Source organism: Gobius niger (genome assembly GCF_951799975.1).
Source record: "Gobius niger genome assembly, chromosome: 8".
In the NCBI taxonomy this organism is placed as follows: Eukaryota; Metazoa; Chordata; class Actinopteri; order Gobiiformes; family Gobiidae; genus Gobius; species Gobius niger.
Window position 1 is genome coordinate 12,732,803 of NC_136859.1, and position 17,711 is coordinate 12,750,513.

General features: G+C 41.3%; 1 protein-coding gene across 1 annotated transcript; it reads left to right on the plus strand.

Moving 5' to 3' along the window:
* The first annotated feature begins 8,920 nt into the window (after positions 1-8,920).
* crabp2a (cellular retinoic acid binding protein 2, a) lies at positions 8,921-16,727 on the plus strand. Its single transcript, XM_079561735.1, has 4 exons — positions 8,921-9,189; positions 12,162-12,340; positions 12,890-13,006; positions 16,248-16,727. The coding sequence occupies exons 1-4, from the start codon at positions 9,108-9,110 to the stop codon at positions 16,296-16,298; spliced, it is 429 nt and encodes a 142-aa protein (XP_079417861.1). The 5' UTR covers positions 8,921-9,107; the 3' UTR covers positions 16,299-16,727.
* The last annotated feature ends 984 nt before the right edge of the window (positions 16,728-17,711 follow it).

A 17,711-nucleotide genomic window follows, 5' to 3' on the forward strand; every position in this document is an offset into this window, starting at 1 on the left:
AAATTGTTTTTTTTATAAGGACTTTCTTTGAAAGAACACCAGGACAAATAAAGTTTTTTCTCATGCAGCGATATAAAATGTTTGTCTAAAAGGGAACAATAAAAGCACATTGTTAAACTGACTGTTTCTATCTATATCATTCAAAGATTTATTGAAATAGATATACTGTGTAAATGTGTAGGTGCGTAACATCACCACTAGATGACAGTAAAGGCTTTGGTTCAGCAGTGACTGTCCTCAGTTCATCCTTATAGCCCACTATGATTGTACATAATGCACAATACACATTAAAATGATAAAGTAAAAACTACCAGAAATGCCTATGGATAATTTGCATGAAACTGTTGACCATTTATGTTATTCACTTCACTCAGGATACTTCATAATATTAAAGATAACATATTAAGGCTCAATCAGATGTTCCCAAGTACAGAGCAGCGTGGCCCCATCCGAAGTTCCAATAATACCTCACTCCATTCTAAACAAATTGAAATGTTTTAAGGATTAGAATTGCAGGAGACCAGCAGTGAAGTATTAAAGTAATTGGTTATTACATAGGAGCTGTATGAGGAAGTCCCTTAAAAATCACCTACAACACAAATGTTCGATCATGAAAACTGGCGACCCACTGATGTATCTTTCTGGTTGAGAAGCGTTTGTGTTTTTTCAGACTGTATAGAGTTAAATTGTGAGACATAGGGACCCAAGTCATAAAACCAGCCAGTAACCATGACTTAAACAAGACTAAACCTGTTCTAAACCAGATGTAACCTTCAACGAAACCAGGTAATCCAAACTTTAGTGAAAAAGGCACAAGGCTGGACACAATCACGAATGACAGAGTATGGAGAGTGAGCAAAGAATGCAAGAAGGTGTGGGCCAATGTGATAAAAACTGCCCTAAAGTTTAATTAACTTTTGGGGTTTGGACCAGCGCAAACCCACATTGTAAAAACTGCAATAATGGGAACTTGCTTTTCTTATCTTTTTATGTTTCTCAGGCAAGCAAAGACATCATTTTCTTTCTTCACTCTTTATTTAAACTCACAGTGAGCACATTCAATTTGAAAAACAGAATAAATATACCTTGTTTTTTAAGTATCTTGCCAAAAGACACCACTACAGCACCAGCGGGAGTCACATGTTTACTTCAGGGCTTGGGACACACATAGATCAAGTTTATGTTCAAATGTGCATGGGGTTTTGCTTTCTCCTTGCCTTGCACGCATTCTCTTCTTTTTAATTCCCTTAATCTTCATCTATTGTGTGACCTCCTCACCCTCTCGCTCTGACAATGCTCAAAAACGGAAAAATAAACTCGGGTGGGAGCCAGACACATGAATCACGGCTCTTATGAAAGCGAGCATTTCCCCCACATCAGCTTCACCCCTTTAATCTAACCGTGCTGTCCGGACTAACTTAAAACAAATGAGCAAAAATAATTAGGACCACAAGGACTGAGGAGGGGAGAGGGGATGTCAGACCTGACCCAATCGGATCCTAGGAGCGGCAACTTGAACATGAACATGGATTAATCTCAATTGTCAAAAGAGCCAGATCTCTCTCTTTTGACTATTTTATTAGTTTTACACAGATGTGCAGCGAATGAACACCAGAAACAGCTCAACCGCAGAGTGACGCTTATTGCACTTTTCTGAGATACCAATTGAAGCCTGTCTTCTTTTATTGTGGCAGAACATTTTAATTACATTATTGCATTTGAAAAACATTTAATCAAAACGTGCATCTCTTTATAGACTTTTATACTGTAGCTATGAAGCAGGCCTCTCGAAATAAACACTAAAGTATTTACTCAAGTGCGATTAACGTTTCTCTATAACACAGACTCTAACCCGAGGCTTGGGAGCTTCCAGTGTTTCTCCAACCCTTTCAAGGTAGCTCGCATGCTGAACACAATTTGCAAACATTTGGGTCAATTTAGTATATAGTATATATATATAGTATAAGCATAAAACTCAAGTGGTTTTCTTTAAAATATCATCTTGGGTATATTCTCCTGGGTGAATTCCAAAAGTCGCATTTGAATCATGTGTCTTTGAAGCATAAGTTGCTCTGTGATGTTTTTGTTGCATAAAAGTAGATCACCAGATAAAAAAGGTTGGAGATCTCAGCTCTATAATAAACTTAAAGGGATATTTCAGGATTTTTGACATAGGGCCTCATTTCCTAGTTATCCAGAGTGTTGTTGATTTCTGGAGATATTTCTATCTTTTAATTCATGTAGTCCTTATATTTGAAGAGTTTAGTGCTGCTAGGCTAGTGCTAGGCTAGCGCATGTCTATGGTAACTAGTAGCCTAAAAACAGTCTGACCCAAGCACAGTGCACCTGAGACAAATCCCTTATAACACCAGAATACCGATATAAATGTCTGTGTTGACTGAATAATTTTTCAAATATAACCATTTTGCATTTAAAAGAACTTATATTTGAGCAGCATCAGCTTCCTGGTTGTAAGCTACGCAGCGGCGGAGTGATCTGCTCGGTTACCGGATCTACAGTAGTTTGTTTACCTGCGACCAGCAGCATTACTACACGTGGAATTCACAAAGGAGCTTTCTACACATCAGATATGGTAACGTTGGGAGGACGACCCCATGAGACATGTGCTAGCCTAGCACCACTAAACCCTTCAAATATAAGGACTGCATTAATTAAAAATATATAAAATCTACAGCAATCAACAACACTCTGGATAACTAGGAAATGAGGCCATATGTCAAAAATCCTGAAATATCCCTTTAATAAAGTAGGAAAAAACAACGCAATTACCCAAGTAAATCTGGGATGAAATACAACTTTAGTACTAAGTAAACAAAGTTACTGTTTGAGAGTTAATGTCTAATGTTTAAAGGCACTTTAGCATTTTGGAGTCTACTGTTTCCAGTAAAACATTAGACACATACAATTACATTTTGAAGTATATATTTTGGATATGGATGTGATCTGTGTGATCTTTGGTCAACATCTCCATGGAGACGAGCTGGAGACGTCCCGCTCCCAGTAAAATTACAGTCAGGCCTGAGGAACGGCGACTTATACACGTTTGGTAATTTACTTTTTTACAGTATTTTTCAATGATAAATATCTGTAATGAAATAAATGCCTGTATTTTATTATACTTATTGGGTGAAATGCTGAAGTGGTAAGTGCTGATGTTATCCATCTGGCAAAACATAATGTGAAAATTATAATATTACCAGTTAATACAAGACAAATGATTCTTAAAGGAACACTGCATAGTATTTTACCCAATAAATAAAATTCAAATACAAACATTTATTTTATGACATATATTTTCATCATTGAAAAACACCTTAGAAATGTACAAACATGAGCCTTTGCTGTGAGCGGCTCAGCTCTCCTAAGACATGACTGTAACTTTAACGGAAGTGGGTACGTCTCCAGCTCGTCTCCATGGAGATGTGACTAAAGTCAGCAGAAGTTGAGGTTTAAACAGGTTAGGTCCTCATCCAATTTTTGTTTACTCTGTGTCGTGCTGATCATTAGGAGGATGTTTTGTACTAATGTAAACAGTGTAGTCCAAAATATTACACAGTGTGCCTTTAAGATTTAAAAACACGCTAACTATAAATGTTATTCATGAAGCCTTTTGTCTTATCTTCTATAGATGCAATAGTAACTTTTTTCACCCAAGTAAGAGTACTGATACTTCAAAATAATATTGCTAGAGTAAGTAAAAAGTAACTACAGTGTAATAAACTACTCTAAAAGCCCAATTACTTGAGAACTACTTGTGTCTGACTATATATGTATAATTGAGCTAACAGTAAAATCCCTTCACAGCCGTAAAGCCGTCACTGGAAAGAAGGAGTTGAGACTTGGGTGAAAAATGGATGGAGTGTGAGACAAACAGTCATCTGGACATTTACTTTTTATCTGTGCAACAACAGTACTGGCATGTGTTGGCAGATTGAACCAGTCGTAACGTAATATATTCCCACTAAACAATAATGAGTGAGTAACTGCGGCGCCCGCTGATTTCAACACGCGCTTACTGGGAAGAAAACAGGCACAAGCTTGCATTAACCCCCGGACAAAAGGAACAATCTTCATATTTTTCATCTCACCCTTTAGCCATGACTGACTGCACTTACTGCATGTTAGTCTTAAAGCTTGAAGTTGGCACAGAGCGTAAGAAAGAAGAAACAAAAGAAATGATTCATGAAGTACGATCAAACTTAAATAACTTATTCCACGAGGTCACAAGTTCATTTAAGACGTGATAAAGCAGAAGGGGGGCGTCAAGTTTGGAAACACTTAGAACTAACACATTTGAGAGGAATTGGTAAATGATTTAATGATGATTTAAAGTCTTTCCCTTTTGCTGCTGTAACTTCTGCCTGAACCTTTTGAGAAGCTTCTGGCTGTCAAATATCATTTAACATCTGGACATTTTTATGATCACATTTTTTATTATCTAACTTTGGAAAACAATTTGTCTTTGTGCCCTTGTTTCTACATAAACTGCAAAACATATAATTGAACCCACATGATTATAGCCGGTCACTTTGCCAACAGCCCACGATGTTGCACATGATGCCAAATGCTGTGTGTGTCGCCCCCCCCCCCCTTCCAGATTCCTTCTTATTATTTACTTGTGCCATCTTAGCGGCGCTGAAATACAGCTCATTTGTGGCCCTCCTCTCGTGTGCATGTCAACCCAAAGCCAGTAACTTCCTACGGGGCCAAAGGGCAGCGATAATGACTTCCAGAAAGTGGCGGCGGGGAGGACAAGGGTCAAGTTCACATCTGGGATTATCGGGGTTAGCGGGTGACACGTTTTACTGGAGGTCATGATAAAGGATGCTACTGGTGCGACTTTTATTGATGTGACCTTCATGAGCTGCTTTTCTTTATGAACTGTCGAAAAGAGCTTGATCTTTTCGTCTCTGTTTTTGTGGAATTTTACAGTGGAGCTGCACAAAATGAAATAACTAAAATCAGCATTATATACTTACTTTGTATAAAACCGCTGTAGCTTAGACCAGTGTTTCAAACCAGGGGAGGTACTTGAGCACTTGGCAGGGGGTACTTGGAATTATTTTGGATTGATAAAAGGCGGAACTGAGTAGATTTTCCATATTAATTTCAAAATTTCAAAGGGAAAGGTTGATGTTTTTCAGTTCAAGAAAAAGTTTGAATTTGAGAGTATTTTTGCATCATAACCTCAACTAAACACTGTCTCTTCTGAGTTAACTTGATCATGAGGCAAGGGGTACTTTTTGTATCAAATGATTGACTAAAGGGGTACGTGAGACAAAAAGAGTTGGGAACCCTGTAGTTTAGACCTACAGACATGTTCAGAAATACACGTGAGTTCATATTTTGGCCTTTTCTCAAATGTTAAGTCTGCTGAACACATTTGAAACAGGCACTCGTGGAAGCTTTTTGCACCACACTGTACTGTAAACTGTTGGCACTGCAGCTGCAGCCTGTTTCCTTTAATTGTAGTGCAAAGGTTTATTAATTTACACACAAAAGAGCTCTGTAGTTAGCCATGTGCCCATCAATGCTCAGTTCTGAGATAGTATGATTTATCAGGCTGACTTCTCAATATTACCTGTCTTAACTTTACCCAGTCTAAGACTTTCTCGGAGCCCACAGCCTATATGCCACTGCAAAGACTCATTTGAAAGCTAAGCTAACTTTTTGGTTGCTATAACATCACTTTTTTCCTTGCTTTTTTCGTCACATTTCCGTTACTTTTTTTTATACTATTTTGTTGAATTTTCATCACTTTTTTTATGTAGAATTTTTGTCACTTTTTTGTCACTTTTTTGTTAAATATTAATCACTTTTTCGTCACTTTTTTGTTGAATTTTCATCACTTTTTTGTTGAGTTTTTGTCACTTTTTTGTTGCTTCTTTGTTGAATTTTCGTCACTTTTTTGTCGCTTTTTTGTCGCTTTTTTGTTGATTTCTTTTGTTGCTTTTCCATTTTGTTATTGTTGCTTTCCAGGCCCGTTTTTGTCACACTTTTACAGCTTTTTTCAAGAAGCTTTTAGATTTGGGTAAAGCCAAACTGGAGATAATCTGCCCGGTTCAGGTGGGGGTTAAGAGGCCAAAAAAAAAAAAGCTTTAAATTATAGCTTTTTGTGATGAACAGACCCAACAAACCCCATCACTCTGCTCCTCAGTCACTCTCACAGGTCAGGCCTTATAGAGGCTGCAAGTGCTGTATTTTCAACTGTAGATAAGGCAGACAGGGAAAACAAGAGTGGACAATCTGACAGTTCATTAGACATGGTTTGAACCTGCGTTATCTCAATGAAGGGGGAAAAGGAAACAGACGTGACACGAGAGGAAGGACCGAGGGAGAATAATTAACACTCAACAAACCCTCCAGTGATTCATGCAAAAAAAAATCCTTGTGGAAGTAAAGTCAATGGGTAAAACACATTTAATCAATCAACGTCAACATTTATCAATCAATGTGCGAGACTTTTGAAAAATGTATGTCAGTGTGCACGCAAAATGTTTCACCCTTTATCTTAGTTCCGATTTCTTTTCAAGTGAGGAGAAATACAATATGTCAGTGCAATTTGTACTTTCAGATATCATTGCTTATGGTGCATTCTTATCCAGTTCATTGTGGGAAACATTGTGCAAATGGTTACTTAGCAAACATATTACTCTATTATCCTTTGTGCTGGTGATATCTGTTACCGCCGACGTGAGAAGTGGAAATCTGAGTGGATGATGCACAGACAGGTCTTTGGAAGAGTTCGGGGATAAGTGAAAAATGTTGGCACTGTAAAGGTAAAGTAATAGTGAGGAGCCTTTCTTTCGACGCATCCTCCTCTTTTCCAGCCGTTCCATCTCTGTCACTGTCTGTTTGCCTTTGATCTTTGCTGACTCAGTCTCTTCTCCTTTTCTGTGTCACGTTGAGGTAAAAAATGACCTGCACTCCAGGCTCTCGCTTTTCCCCTTCTTTCTTCGGGGTGTTCGAGGAATGCGTCAGAGCGGCACAAAGGAACAAAAGGCCAGCGGCAGCGGGAGGACCAGGAGAAAGTTGTGGAGGCAAAGAGGAGTTGGGCAGAAGGAATGGGCCAAGTGAGGTGATCGGAGCGGAGCACGGTCCACTGCCTTTAAATGTGCAGAGGTGCTTTGTCATCACGTGCTGACATGCTGCATCTCACACATAAGGCCTTTTATCAGGCCCTCACTGTGGCATGTTCAACACCAGGGCTCAGGGTGCCGCTGCGTGATTCAGTCGCCTTTGATGCATTCGCAGTGATGCCAGACTCATATGCTAATAACCTATTGGTCTGTGATGAGGCCCAAGATAAATTTTCTCCTGCACAGACAGCTCTTCATTGTGGCCATTGTGACGACATCAGTCACGTTTAAACTGGGAGCATGATCAATTCCCTCTTTTAGAGCAGATGTGTCCACAGACCACCATGGCAGCAGGCAGACAAACTGCCCTGAACCAAACACTATGTGCAAATATCACCTCCAGCCTCTTCATGTCTGAGCATTGACTAAGCACCAAGTGAATCATTGAAAAGGCCAGTCTCTGCTGTTTAAGTCACTGGAGCAGTGCAATATAGTCCAAGTACTTTGTCAGGCAAATGCATTCACTCCTAAGGACCTAAATGCCCAACTTTGAAAAAAAAAACAACAACATTTATTTACCGTCTCCTTTTGAGGTCTGACTGAGTCAGAGTCCACTTTGGCAACTGCTAACTTCAAGAGATGCTCTGTTCAGTCAGTGTAAATTACAGCCCTGGGCAAAATAGGACAACTCCTTTGTTTGGATCAAGAAGAACTTGCACGGACATGTTACGGCTGCGTGGCCTACAATACAGTGGTGTGTGTCGATAATGAGAACAACTGAGCCATTATTGTTCACATCAAACAGCTGGCGGCGCGATAAGAACTTGTTTTTGGAAGAGTGCCTGTGCGTAAAGACGCATATCCCGTTGCCAACTGTCAATCACAGGCAGCTTCACCTCCATCACCTCATGATATGCAGAGGGTGAATCTGTCGCTCATCTTTATCAGTTGCCCCTTTATCCTTTTTTAGTCTCCCGGGTTACCGCGCGCTAATTCACCGTGGAGTGAAGCGGATGGAATCATCCATCAAGAGTCAATAGTTAACGTCGGCTTTGTCTCGGTGCCATCAATCATAGGGGCGTGCGTGTACGTATACACCCAAAATGTGCACGCGTGCGTGTGCCTCGAAGGACTCTACCTCCGACCCTGCGGGCCCCTGACCCTGCGCCGCTGGCCCGTCTGATGCGTCTCCTCCTTTTCTTCCGTTCGAGCAGCGGGGGCTCTGCAGACCTGCGCCCATTTCACCTCTGGTTTAATCTCTCCATCTCCCTCCCTCATGGGCTGCTTTTCCTCTGATGCAGGCCCCGTTAAATGGATAGCCCACCGGTCGAGGCCAGAAGCTGGATCCCATTACCACCGCTTTTATTTTTATGACGCACCGCTCAGGCGCAGGACTGAGTGAACTTGCCCTCCTCAATGCAGCTTCAATATCACACCTCAGCGCAGATATGTTCCCACTTAACTCATAACCAGCAATGATCGTGTTTATTCTAGCCCTATATGAACTTAACTCATCAAAGCCCAGAGTCGCAGGTGCCTCATCCAAGAGTTGATATCAGGCAACAGTGATATGCCATGCACTGAAGTGCATTGCTGCTTAAAACTTCATGGAAAAACACATTTTACGCGCATCCCAATTGAGAGGCTATAGGACGGAGACATAGATTAACTGTATCTCCAAATGCGCGCCATGCAATACAGCGCACGTTCGTGCGCGGGGTGGACCCTTGCCTTCGTTAAAGGGTAAATTGGCTCTGTGGGGGCGTGTTTATCTGCGCGATGGGCGTATGTATCTCGGTACAAGTGTCTCTGCATTCTCTGAACCATTCATTAAGAACTCGGCTTTTCATTACGCGCAGTTGCCCAAGACTATGCACTTATAAGTGAAGTGGACCGCCACTTATATCTCACTTGGACATCTATCTGAAGGACACATTGGAGGACATTTGGAGCACTACAGAGAAAGACAGTGGGACCTTTGCACACTTGAACCTGACAGCTCATAAGATGGATCGCAAAATCCCTGACTTTGCCGGGACCTGGGAGATGAGGAGCTCTGAAAACTTCGAGGAACTGCTGAAAACGTTGGGTAAGTGGCGCGACAACGTCAGACACCGTTTTAAGGCCACAATAATGCTAGAACTATTCATTAACAATGTCAAAGACCCCATGTCAACTAGTTCCTTGGCGCATTGTAGGTCAGATCCTCCCGTGTGTCCCCGCGCCCGCGCCAAGCACCCTGTACAGCGAGGGCAGGGGGTCTTTGTCATTCTGCAAAACCAAAACTCAGAGCTTCTGCCCCCAGCCAGGCTTGCCCCCACCGTCTCTTTGAACACAATAGGGACAAACGGTGGCACATCTGTCTGCGTTACAGCGCCGGACTGTGAAGAGATCCGTCCTGACACGATACAGTGCTGGACAATCGCATCAGAAATAAGGGCGGACACCTGCTGTGCGCGCTGTCTGGGGCTTAATAACTCTTTGTGGAGCGGACTTAGGGATTTGTACAATTTAGTGCCATCTGTTGTTAGGGGTCTATTCCTAAACATTATTACACAGTGCATCTTGCATGGACAGAATGCCAGGATGTGCTCAGAAATTACTTTAAAGAAACAGTGCAGGCAATCCAGGTTTTACATCAAAACTCAAACCAATGTAAAACTCAAACCATAAGCAAACACCCTAATGCTCAGCTTGGCACAGACAATGCAATCTCTGCAGTATATAGTAAAAATGTATCATTTATAAGAGGACTTGATGAGTGTAAACCTCATGATTTCTACCATATGCCGTCTCATTGCATCCCCTGGTTTCAAGCACAGATGGGCACAGACTGTCATCACCTCTCCTCTCTCTTCTCTCTACGGTCCAGATCATCTTGCTCCCTTCCTGAAAACTTCCTCCTCCTCCGACCTTTGACCGTAAGCATCCATCTCTTTGGAAGGTCCATGTGGTCGGCTCCAAGCCAGAATATTCCAGCTCTGGACAACTGACAGTTTGTCGAAAAGCTTCACCCCCTTCTGTGACTCCCAAATGGTTCATGGTCCAGGCCTTGACTTTAGGGTCAAAAGACAGTCGTCAGGTGGTGTCAGTTGGCTCGCTGCCTGAACTCTCAAAGGCACAGAGAGGGGAAGTCTCTTCCCACACTTGCTATAGAGGTCACCAAATGCCAGGCACATTTACTTTGACTAAGAAAGACTGCGAGGAGAATCCATTGCACTTATCTGTCACTGACAGTTTTTTTCTAATCAATGCAAAACAAAGTTTAAAAGAAATAAGGGGAGATTGATTTTCAACTGGATTCTTCAGTTTTCTTATTTTTCATTATTAATGCACAATAAATCACAGTTAGCAATAAATGTGTGCATGCGTTCAGAAATAAATAAAGATAATAAATAATAATAATAAAAGATAAAATAAAATTTTAAAAAAACAGCACCAAAACACTGCAAAAAGAAGAAAAGTGTATATTTGCCCGATTTCAGTAGGTACGTAAAAAAAAAAAAAACATCTACTTGCTTTAAAAATTAGATTATAAATCTCAATTACTTCAAATTAGATAATGTTCCATGGAAATATTTTGTGTAAATGACTCAGAATAAGGTAAATTACCATCTTTCTGTGCAGAGCACCATGCTTTGAGATACAGTCTGGATATAAGCCTGTAACTGTGCCCGTGCACCCTTGGCATTTCCAAATCTTCAGTGCGTACACATGACACATAGTTGATGACAATGTGCAGCAGACAGCTTTATGTACAGTGGATATGAGGATCGTCTGGGCGCCCCTCTGCTCGCTGTATGACTGTGCGTTTCTAAGGCGTATATATTTACACTTGGTGACAGGTGGGAATGTGCCAGAGGTGAGAAGTGCCAAATCTAACTCGGCGGGAGACACAGCAGCGTGCACGCTTCCTTCACACAGACCGCTGCCCCGACCATCTGAGCCCACACCGCCTCCCTCTACAAACACCCGCGCACTGAAAGATCCTGTTTTCCCCCTTGATAACCGCTTTTGGCCTTTTCACCTTTTCCTTGATATTACGCCAATTGCCTTTTTAAATGTTCGTTAAAACAACAACAAAGATTATTCCTTGAATACGTCCCTGAGTTTGATTTTGATTGTAGGCACACTTTTTGTAGACTTTACTGTCCATGTAGGGAAACAGGTCCTCTGCATTTGAACCATCCATTAACTAGTGCTTCAGGGCAACCTGTCAGGTGCAGCGGCCGGGAATCTTGAGCAAGGAACTTGGTGGATTGCTTGGATCTCAGTCTGTTGCATTAGCCATGGTTTGGTTTGATGGATGAAACGTGAAAGAAAAGGTCTTATCCAACCGCGACTCAAACTAGCAATCTTCTTTATAGCAAGAGTGTTGCACTCAGTCACACACAGAGCTGCCTTGAGAAGACAATTTCTCTACTGAGCTCAATAAAGTCAAGACTGCATGTGTGCAGCCAATAGTCCAATACTGTAGTTAAGGCGGGTGCACATATCCTGAACACTGTTACCAACATCGACGGTTTGAGTCCAGATTGACATGCCTCACTCTTCACCCCCTTTCACCTGTGCTGCCAAATTAGGCCAAAATACTTAAGACATATTGGCTTTTTATCTCTTACCAGGTTTAGCGCAGTTACAGACTTATTATTTACGACACACTGAGAAATGCGCCGCAGCAGCCAGCAGAATTTTGCAGACACCAGCGAGGACGTAAACGATGTGATTGATAGGCTCCAGGCTCCAACCATAGTATTTCTGCTTTTGTTTCTTGCAAATGGCTGTGAGATGATTGGGTCTGGGAGAATGCAGATGCTTCATTGTTTCCCTGGCCGAGTTGTTTAGGCAGTAACACATTTGCAGGCCGCTTCTTCTTCAGAAAGAGCTCAGGAACATTTGTAGCATTTTGCGGGCCTTAAAGGAGCCCCCTTGTTCTGTGAATACACCAATAAGACCACAGCAACTTCACAACATTTGTACTCACTGGTGTATTAGTAGAAAGAAACATCGCCTTCTTCTTGTTTTTGTGCACAAACCTGTTCCTTGCTGTTTTTGTTTTAGGAGTCAATGTAATGCTGCGTAAGATTGCCGTGAAGGCCGCCTCCAAACCTCTGGTGGAGATCACACAAGACGGAGAGACGCTGTCCATTAAAACGTCCACCACGGTCCGGACCACCCACATCACCTTCACCGTGGGACAGGAGTTCAACGAGGCCACGGTGGACGGGCGTCCCTGCACGGTACGGTGCAGACACAAGCTCTGCATCCCTGTTCACACAAAGACACAGAAGTGAAAGTGTTGACGAAGGCGGTCGGCTCTGTGTTTATCTGTTTCATTTGGCCTCCCTTTGTATTTGGACTGATAGGGTATGATAACAGTCCCCAGGCACCGCAGGCATGTCATGTTACAGTCTAATCCGTCACACTCTCCCTGACCTCTTTGCACTTCCACCCTGCCCTTTTTGCCTCGCATCCCTCCCTCGAGTTCTCTGCTCCTCTCCCTCTTTCCCATCAGTGGCTCGTGTTAGTTTGTCTCCAAAACAAACAGAAGCATCCGGGCAGCGCTCTACCCCTCTGATCATGAGCGCATCACAAGTTATCGCCCCAGGTCACTGCAATGCAAAACTATTGGTTTCTGCTTTTCTTTGCTATAAGCAGATGACAGGACTATGTGGGGATTTCTGTCTCTCATAAAAAAGAGACACTGATTCTCAATGAGACCTTCCTGATCAAATAAGTCCATCCACTTCTTGTACATGTTTTATTTATTTATTTCTGTTTGGTTGCAGAGTGTTCCACGTTGGGAAACAGACAGTAAAATCAGTTGTGAGCAGACTCTGCTGAAAGGAGAGGGGCCTAAGACGTCATGGACACGAGAGCTCACTAACGAAGGGAAGCTGATTCTGGTAAATATCCACAAACATCACAGTGTTCTGTTTATTTATTTTTTTAATAGCCATTAGCCACACATTGTTTAAGTGGTCTAAATAAAACATTGTCCACTAGCTACGTGCAGGTGACTGGCCTATACAGGCCATTATTCAGGGTGATAACCTATTTATTTGTTAACATGATCTTATCTGATTAAGATATAATGTAATTGGCAAAACATCAGAAGACTCAAGTGAAGATAACATCATATAAATCAAAAAGTTTAGTCTCAAAGATAAAATGTTTCACACAGACAGGAGTAGGTGTGACATCAAAAGCATTTAACACATACACTGTTTTGACTTGTCACAGACAATTACCTTATCATCCCATTACATTGCCCAAAAGCTCAGACTGCAGGACCCGCCCAGTTGTCTGAACTCACAGACCTGTTTCCTGACTGACTGGGCAGAGTCATAGAGCCATGATAAATAAATAACGTGTTTCCCAGACTCTGTACTCGATGCTCTGTACCCCTGGTCACAGCTGTGGGCTTCTGATGATTCTATGGGTCTTCCAGTGTTTCATTCTTAGATTTACTTAAAATATGTAAGATTTTTATTTAATACATGTTTTAGTCCTATTTCAAAACTAGGGTTTGTTCTGTCCAAGTTTATTACCAAGTTTAAATCTAGATTTACTTTGTTTTTGGTCTGTTTTAGATCTATCCTATTTATACCTATAGCCCTAGGGTCAGGGTGGAACTTAATTTATCTGAATTTCTGATCTAGTTACTTCACATAAATCAAACAAATTGACTAAACTGGATCAACAGAGTAAAAGATGTGATCTTTGTAAGTAACACATAAAAATTCAGGTGCAAAAAACTCATTGAAGGCCAGGAGAAGCTGAGCACCCTGTGTTTGCAGGAATGATTATAATCAAGTAAATGTATATGCGCCTCCCGTTCCCCTTGCCTTCAATAAATAAGTAATAATTGTAATGTGAATGTAAATCAGTGATTGTCCAACAAAATTATCAAATAATTGACTATATAATTAAAATTAAAAATTTCAGATGACACAGAATACCACCAGTGGGACAGATACGACGGTTTGAGAATCACTGATGTATTTTTCAGCTTTCTCTCAGCATAACCAGAAAAAAACAACTAATTCAAACTACGTCATCAGTAAAGCTGAAGTTGACCAATGTAAATGAAGCCCTATACAAAGCGGTGCTTATGAATTAAACACAGGCCACTATGGTTTTTCTACGTGCGTCTCATTACTTCAGTCTATAGCTCATTATTTCCGCATAAAATTGATTATGGAACAGACATGCACCGTTTAAGATACTTGGAATCTCTCCATTCGGACAATTTAAGGTCACCCCAAGAAGTCTCCTCATGGGGCCCCCACAAAACTAAGGCCTTGGATACTCACTTGAAATAGTTATGAGATAAAGGTGTGAGCAGCACACTGTCTCAACAACAGTGGACACACACACTTTCCACAGGCCGAACCGACAAACTGTAAATAGACCTCAGAGTATTTTGGGCCTTGTGCTCTGCAGAGGGTTGACAACAAGTTCAAAGTAGACTCTGTGTTTAACTAGACCAGTGGTTCTCAAACTGTGGTGGGCAGGCTACTTCTGGTGACACTTCAGACCATTATTCAGTTATACTTATTCTGGTAAGCTCGGTGCAGTACAGGTACAACCCCAGTCCTCCAGAGTGGTAAAATCCTGACCAAGAAACTGTAGCTAAAGAGCTGGAGATGGGTCCTCAGGCTGCTCCTCACCAAAGCTGTCAAGTCTCCCATTTTGGCCAGGAAACTAACGTATTTTTAGCCTGGCAAGTCCAGAATGATACCCCTCTGTATTTTTTTATACACAGGGATATCAGTCTCCCCACGCCCTCATTTGCATCTCCTGCCAAACACGAGCAGCGTCACTCTTGAGACACGAAAGTCCCTTCAATATGGCGGTGAATGACCAAAAACTTATCGACAGTGGTTGGGTTCTGTGATTCATAACCCTGTTTGAATATTAAAGGTGCATTATGTAACTTTTTAAGAAGCAAAAGTTGATATTAGTGCGTATTTGACCTTTCAGTGAACCCTGTGGTTGCATAGCGCCTTTATTATCCATCACGGTGGCTTCTGGGACACTCCAGGATCATAATTTTTTTCCCAGTTTCTAGTCAGCAGTGAAAACCCACCAGAAATACGAAAAAAAAAAAAAAAAGATCCAAGAGAGTCCACAGTTAGTCCGGCAACAGATATCACTCCTCTGCATCTGTTTCCATAGTAACGATAAATAATTGAGCTGGAACTAACCTCAGGTAAAACGGCTTAAAACGTTAAATAACTCTTGCTCAGGATTTATAAAATAGTAATAGTAATAATAGCATAGTTCCTCCAGGTCGGCTTTACCCAAATCTAAAAGCTTGATACAGATGGCATTGTGTCATAGAAGGGGGCGGGGCTTCGCCGAGGGGGAAAATAGAATCTTTTGGGAAACACAATTTTTCACTCTTTTTAGCCATTTTCAGGTGGAATATGAACTTATTTGCCACACATAAATAACGTCAAATGTAAATCTGGCCCATATGGATAATTTCTCAGTGAAAAAACGGCAGTCGTAGCTAGCGCTAGCTATCCGTTAGCATTAGAACTATGCTTACATGTAGCATCATGTTAACATTCTCCGTTATTTATGTAATTATGGACTGTCTTTGTATCGTTATTTAGTAGAAAACTATATTCATAATTCAGCATTTGTTAAAGTAGATTTAGAATAATTAGAGAAAGTTTAGATTTATCTCCAAATTGTTTTCCCCCTTTACTTTCAAACACGACCATATATGGGCAATTCCAGAGATGCCTACAAAACTGAGCTAAGATTTTTCCATGCATTGCCGCCACACAGTCGTTACTTTTTTTTAATATAACATTTTGTCACTTTTTGGTCACATTTTCAATACTTTTTGGTCACTTTTTTGTTGCGTTTTCATCCTTGTTTACATCTAATTTTTGCCACTATTTTGACTTTTTCTTTCAAGAAGCTTTTTCAATTTGGGTAATGCCAAACTGGAGAAAATGTGCTTGTTTAAGGTGGGGTTTAAGATGTCACGGAGGAACACCGCTCCACGCCGTGCATTAAAGCTGTATAATGCACGGCTCTTCGTTGTTCAATGCTTACGTAATAGACCTAAAGTCAAAGAACCACAGGACATTGTTCAATCAACTGACTCTTTTTGTTTCTTCTTTCCAGACAATGAGGGCAGACGACACCATATGCACGCGAGTCTACGAAAGACAATGAAAAAACAGCACTTTCTCTCCCTTTACATCATAGCCCTTGTCAACGAAATGTATATTGTCCCTTGCCCTTCTTTTTCGGCATAATCACTATGTGTCCACTTTATGTAGTCACACCTATAGCTTCACCAGGGTCTTAGCTCCGTGTGCAGCGTCGAATGAATTTGTGTGTTTGAGTTTCCTGCATGTGTGCGACTGTGTGCAGCTCTATTTGTAGATGTGTAAAAACCTTTCTATAAGCTCTTCCAGAATCTCCCTTTTTGATGCATCCTCTTGTTGTCGTGCCCCACCACTTTTTTTCTATGACATAATGCCATTTTATATTTATTTTGCTACACGCTAGGGTCTGTGACAGCAGTGCATTTGGTTTAATCTCTCCTCTTTTATATAAAACGTGGCCATGGGAAACTTTCTGTGGCGATAAAACATAATAAAGCACAATATTAACTCGATGCGTGGCTGCCTAGTGTTTGCTAGTGTTTGTCGTTTGCACAAAAATCATTAGAAACACTGCCGGTATTTAGCAGTGCATTTGTTTTATGGTTTGTGAGTGCAGCTGCAGTATATGTGCACATTAGAAGGCTGCATTTTATTTTGGGCTTTCTGTCAGCTGTCTGCAACTAGAATAACCTGTCTCTCCCCTCCCAACACGGACCTAGTTTCTCCATTCATTTTGAAACACCACTAGCTGTTTCTGATCTTGGTTTCTGTTGAGCTTGGTAAAAAAAATATGCTCATCCTACAAATTACCAGGCAAAAAGAGAGTATGTTTAACTTCTAAACCCCCACCTGAACCAAGCACATTTTCTCCAGTTTTTAAAGCTTCTTGAAAAAGCGTCAAAAATGGCACAATAATGAGGATGAGAGCGCACCAAAAACACATAAAAAAGTGACAATGAGGAGTCAAAAACATGATAAAAGCGACGGAAAAAAACTGACAATAAACCGCTGAAAAAAGTTAGTATGGCTAATGCAGACTAAAGTCACAACATTCATTTTCTCGTAGGAGAGGTGTGGTTTACAATTGTCCATAGCCGTTTACTGGGCGCTACGAATGTCCATCAGATGCGTCTGCACGGAGCCATAGCCAATCGTATCATCGTATCAGATGATGTATGATGTACCCGCTGTAAACTTTCGAGCTAAATTATTTAGAACACGGTCAAGCTTGATCGAAAAATTACATCAAGTCTGCTGGATCCGTAAATATATATATACATATGTTTTTTATCCCTCAACAAACTACAAGCTTCCGTATGTCGAATAGCTCGTCATCATCTTGCCGTCCCTCCTCGTTCTGTGATTGGTTCCCAAATCCATGTGAAAATTTCGCCCATGGTCTCAGGGCTGCTGCAGTTCGAAATGATTCGAGCGCACACAGCAGTCTGGGGTTAGCCAGGCTAGAAAAAAGTGGCAA

What these genes read in the sequence shown, in the direction of transcription:
- crabp2a (XM_079561735.1), top strand. Translation starts at nt 9,108, where the DNA reads ATGGATCGCAAAATCCCTGACTTTGCCGGGACCTGGGAGATGAGGAGC. An exon ending in GGAACTGCTGAAAACGTTGG is followed by an intron (nt 9,190 to 12,161) that starts GTAAGTGGCGCG and finishes TTTTTGTTTTAG; the next exon opens with GAGTCAATGTAATGCTGCGT. An exon ending in ACGAAGGGAAGCTGATTCTG is followed by an intron (nt 13,007 to 16,247) that starts GTAAATATCCAC and finishes TCTTCTTTCCAG; the next exon opens with ACAATGAGGGCAGACGACAC.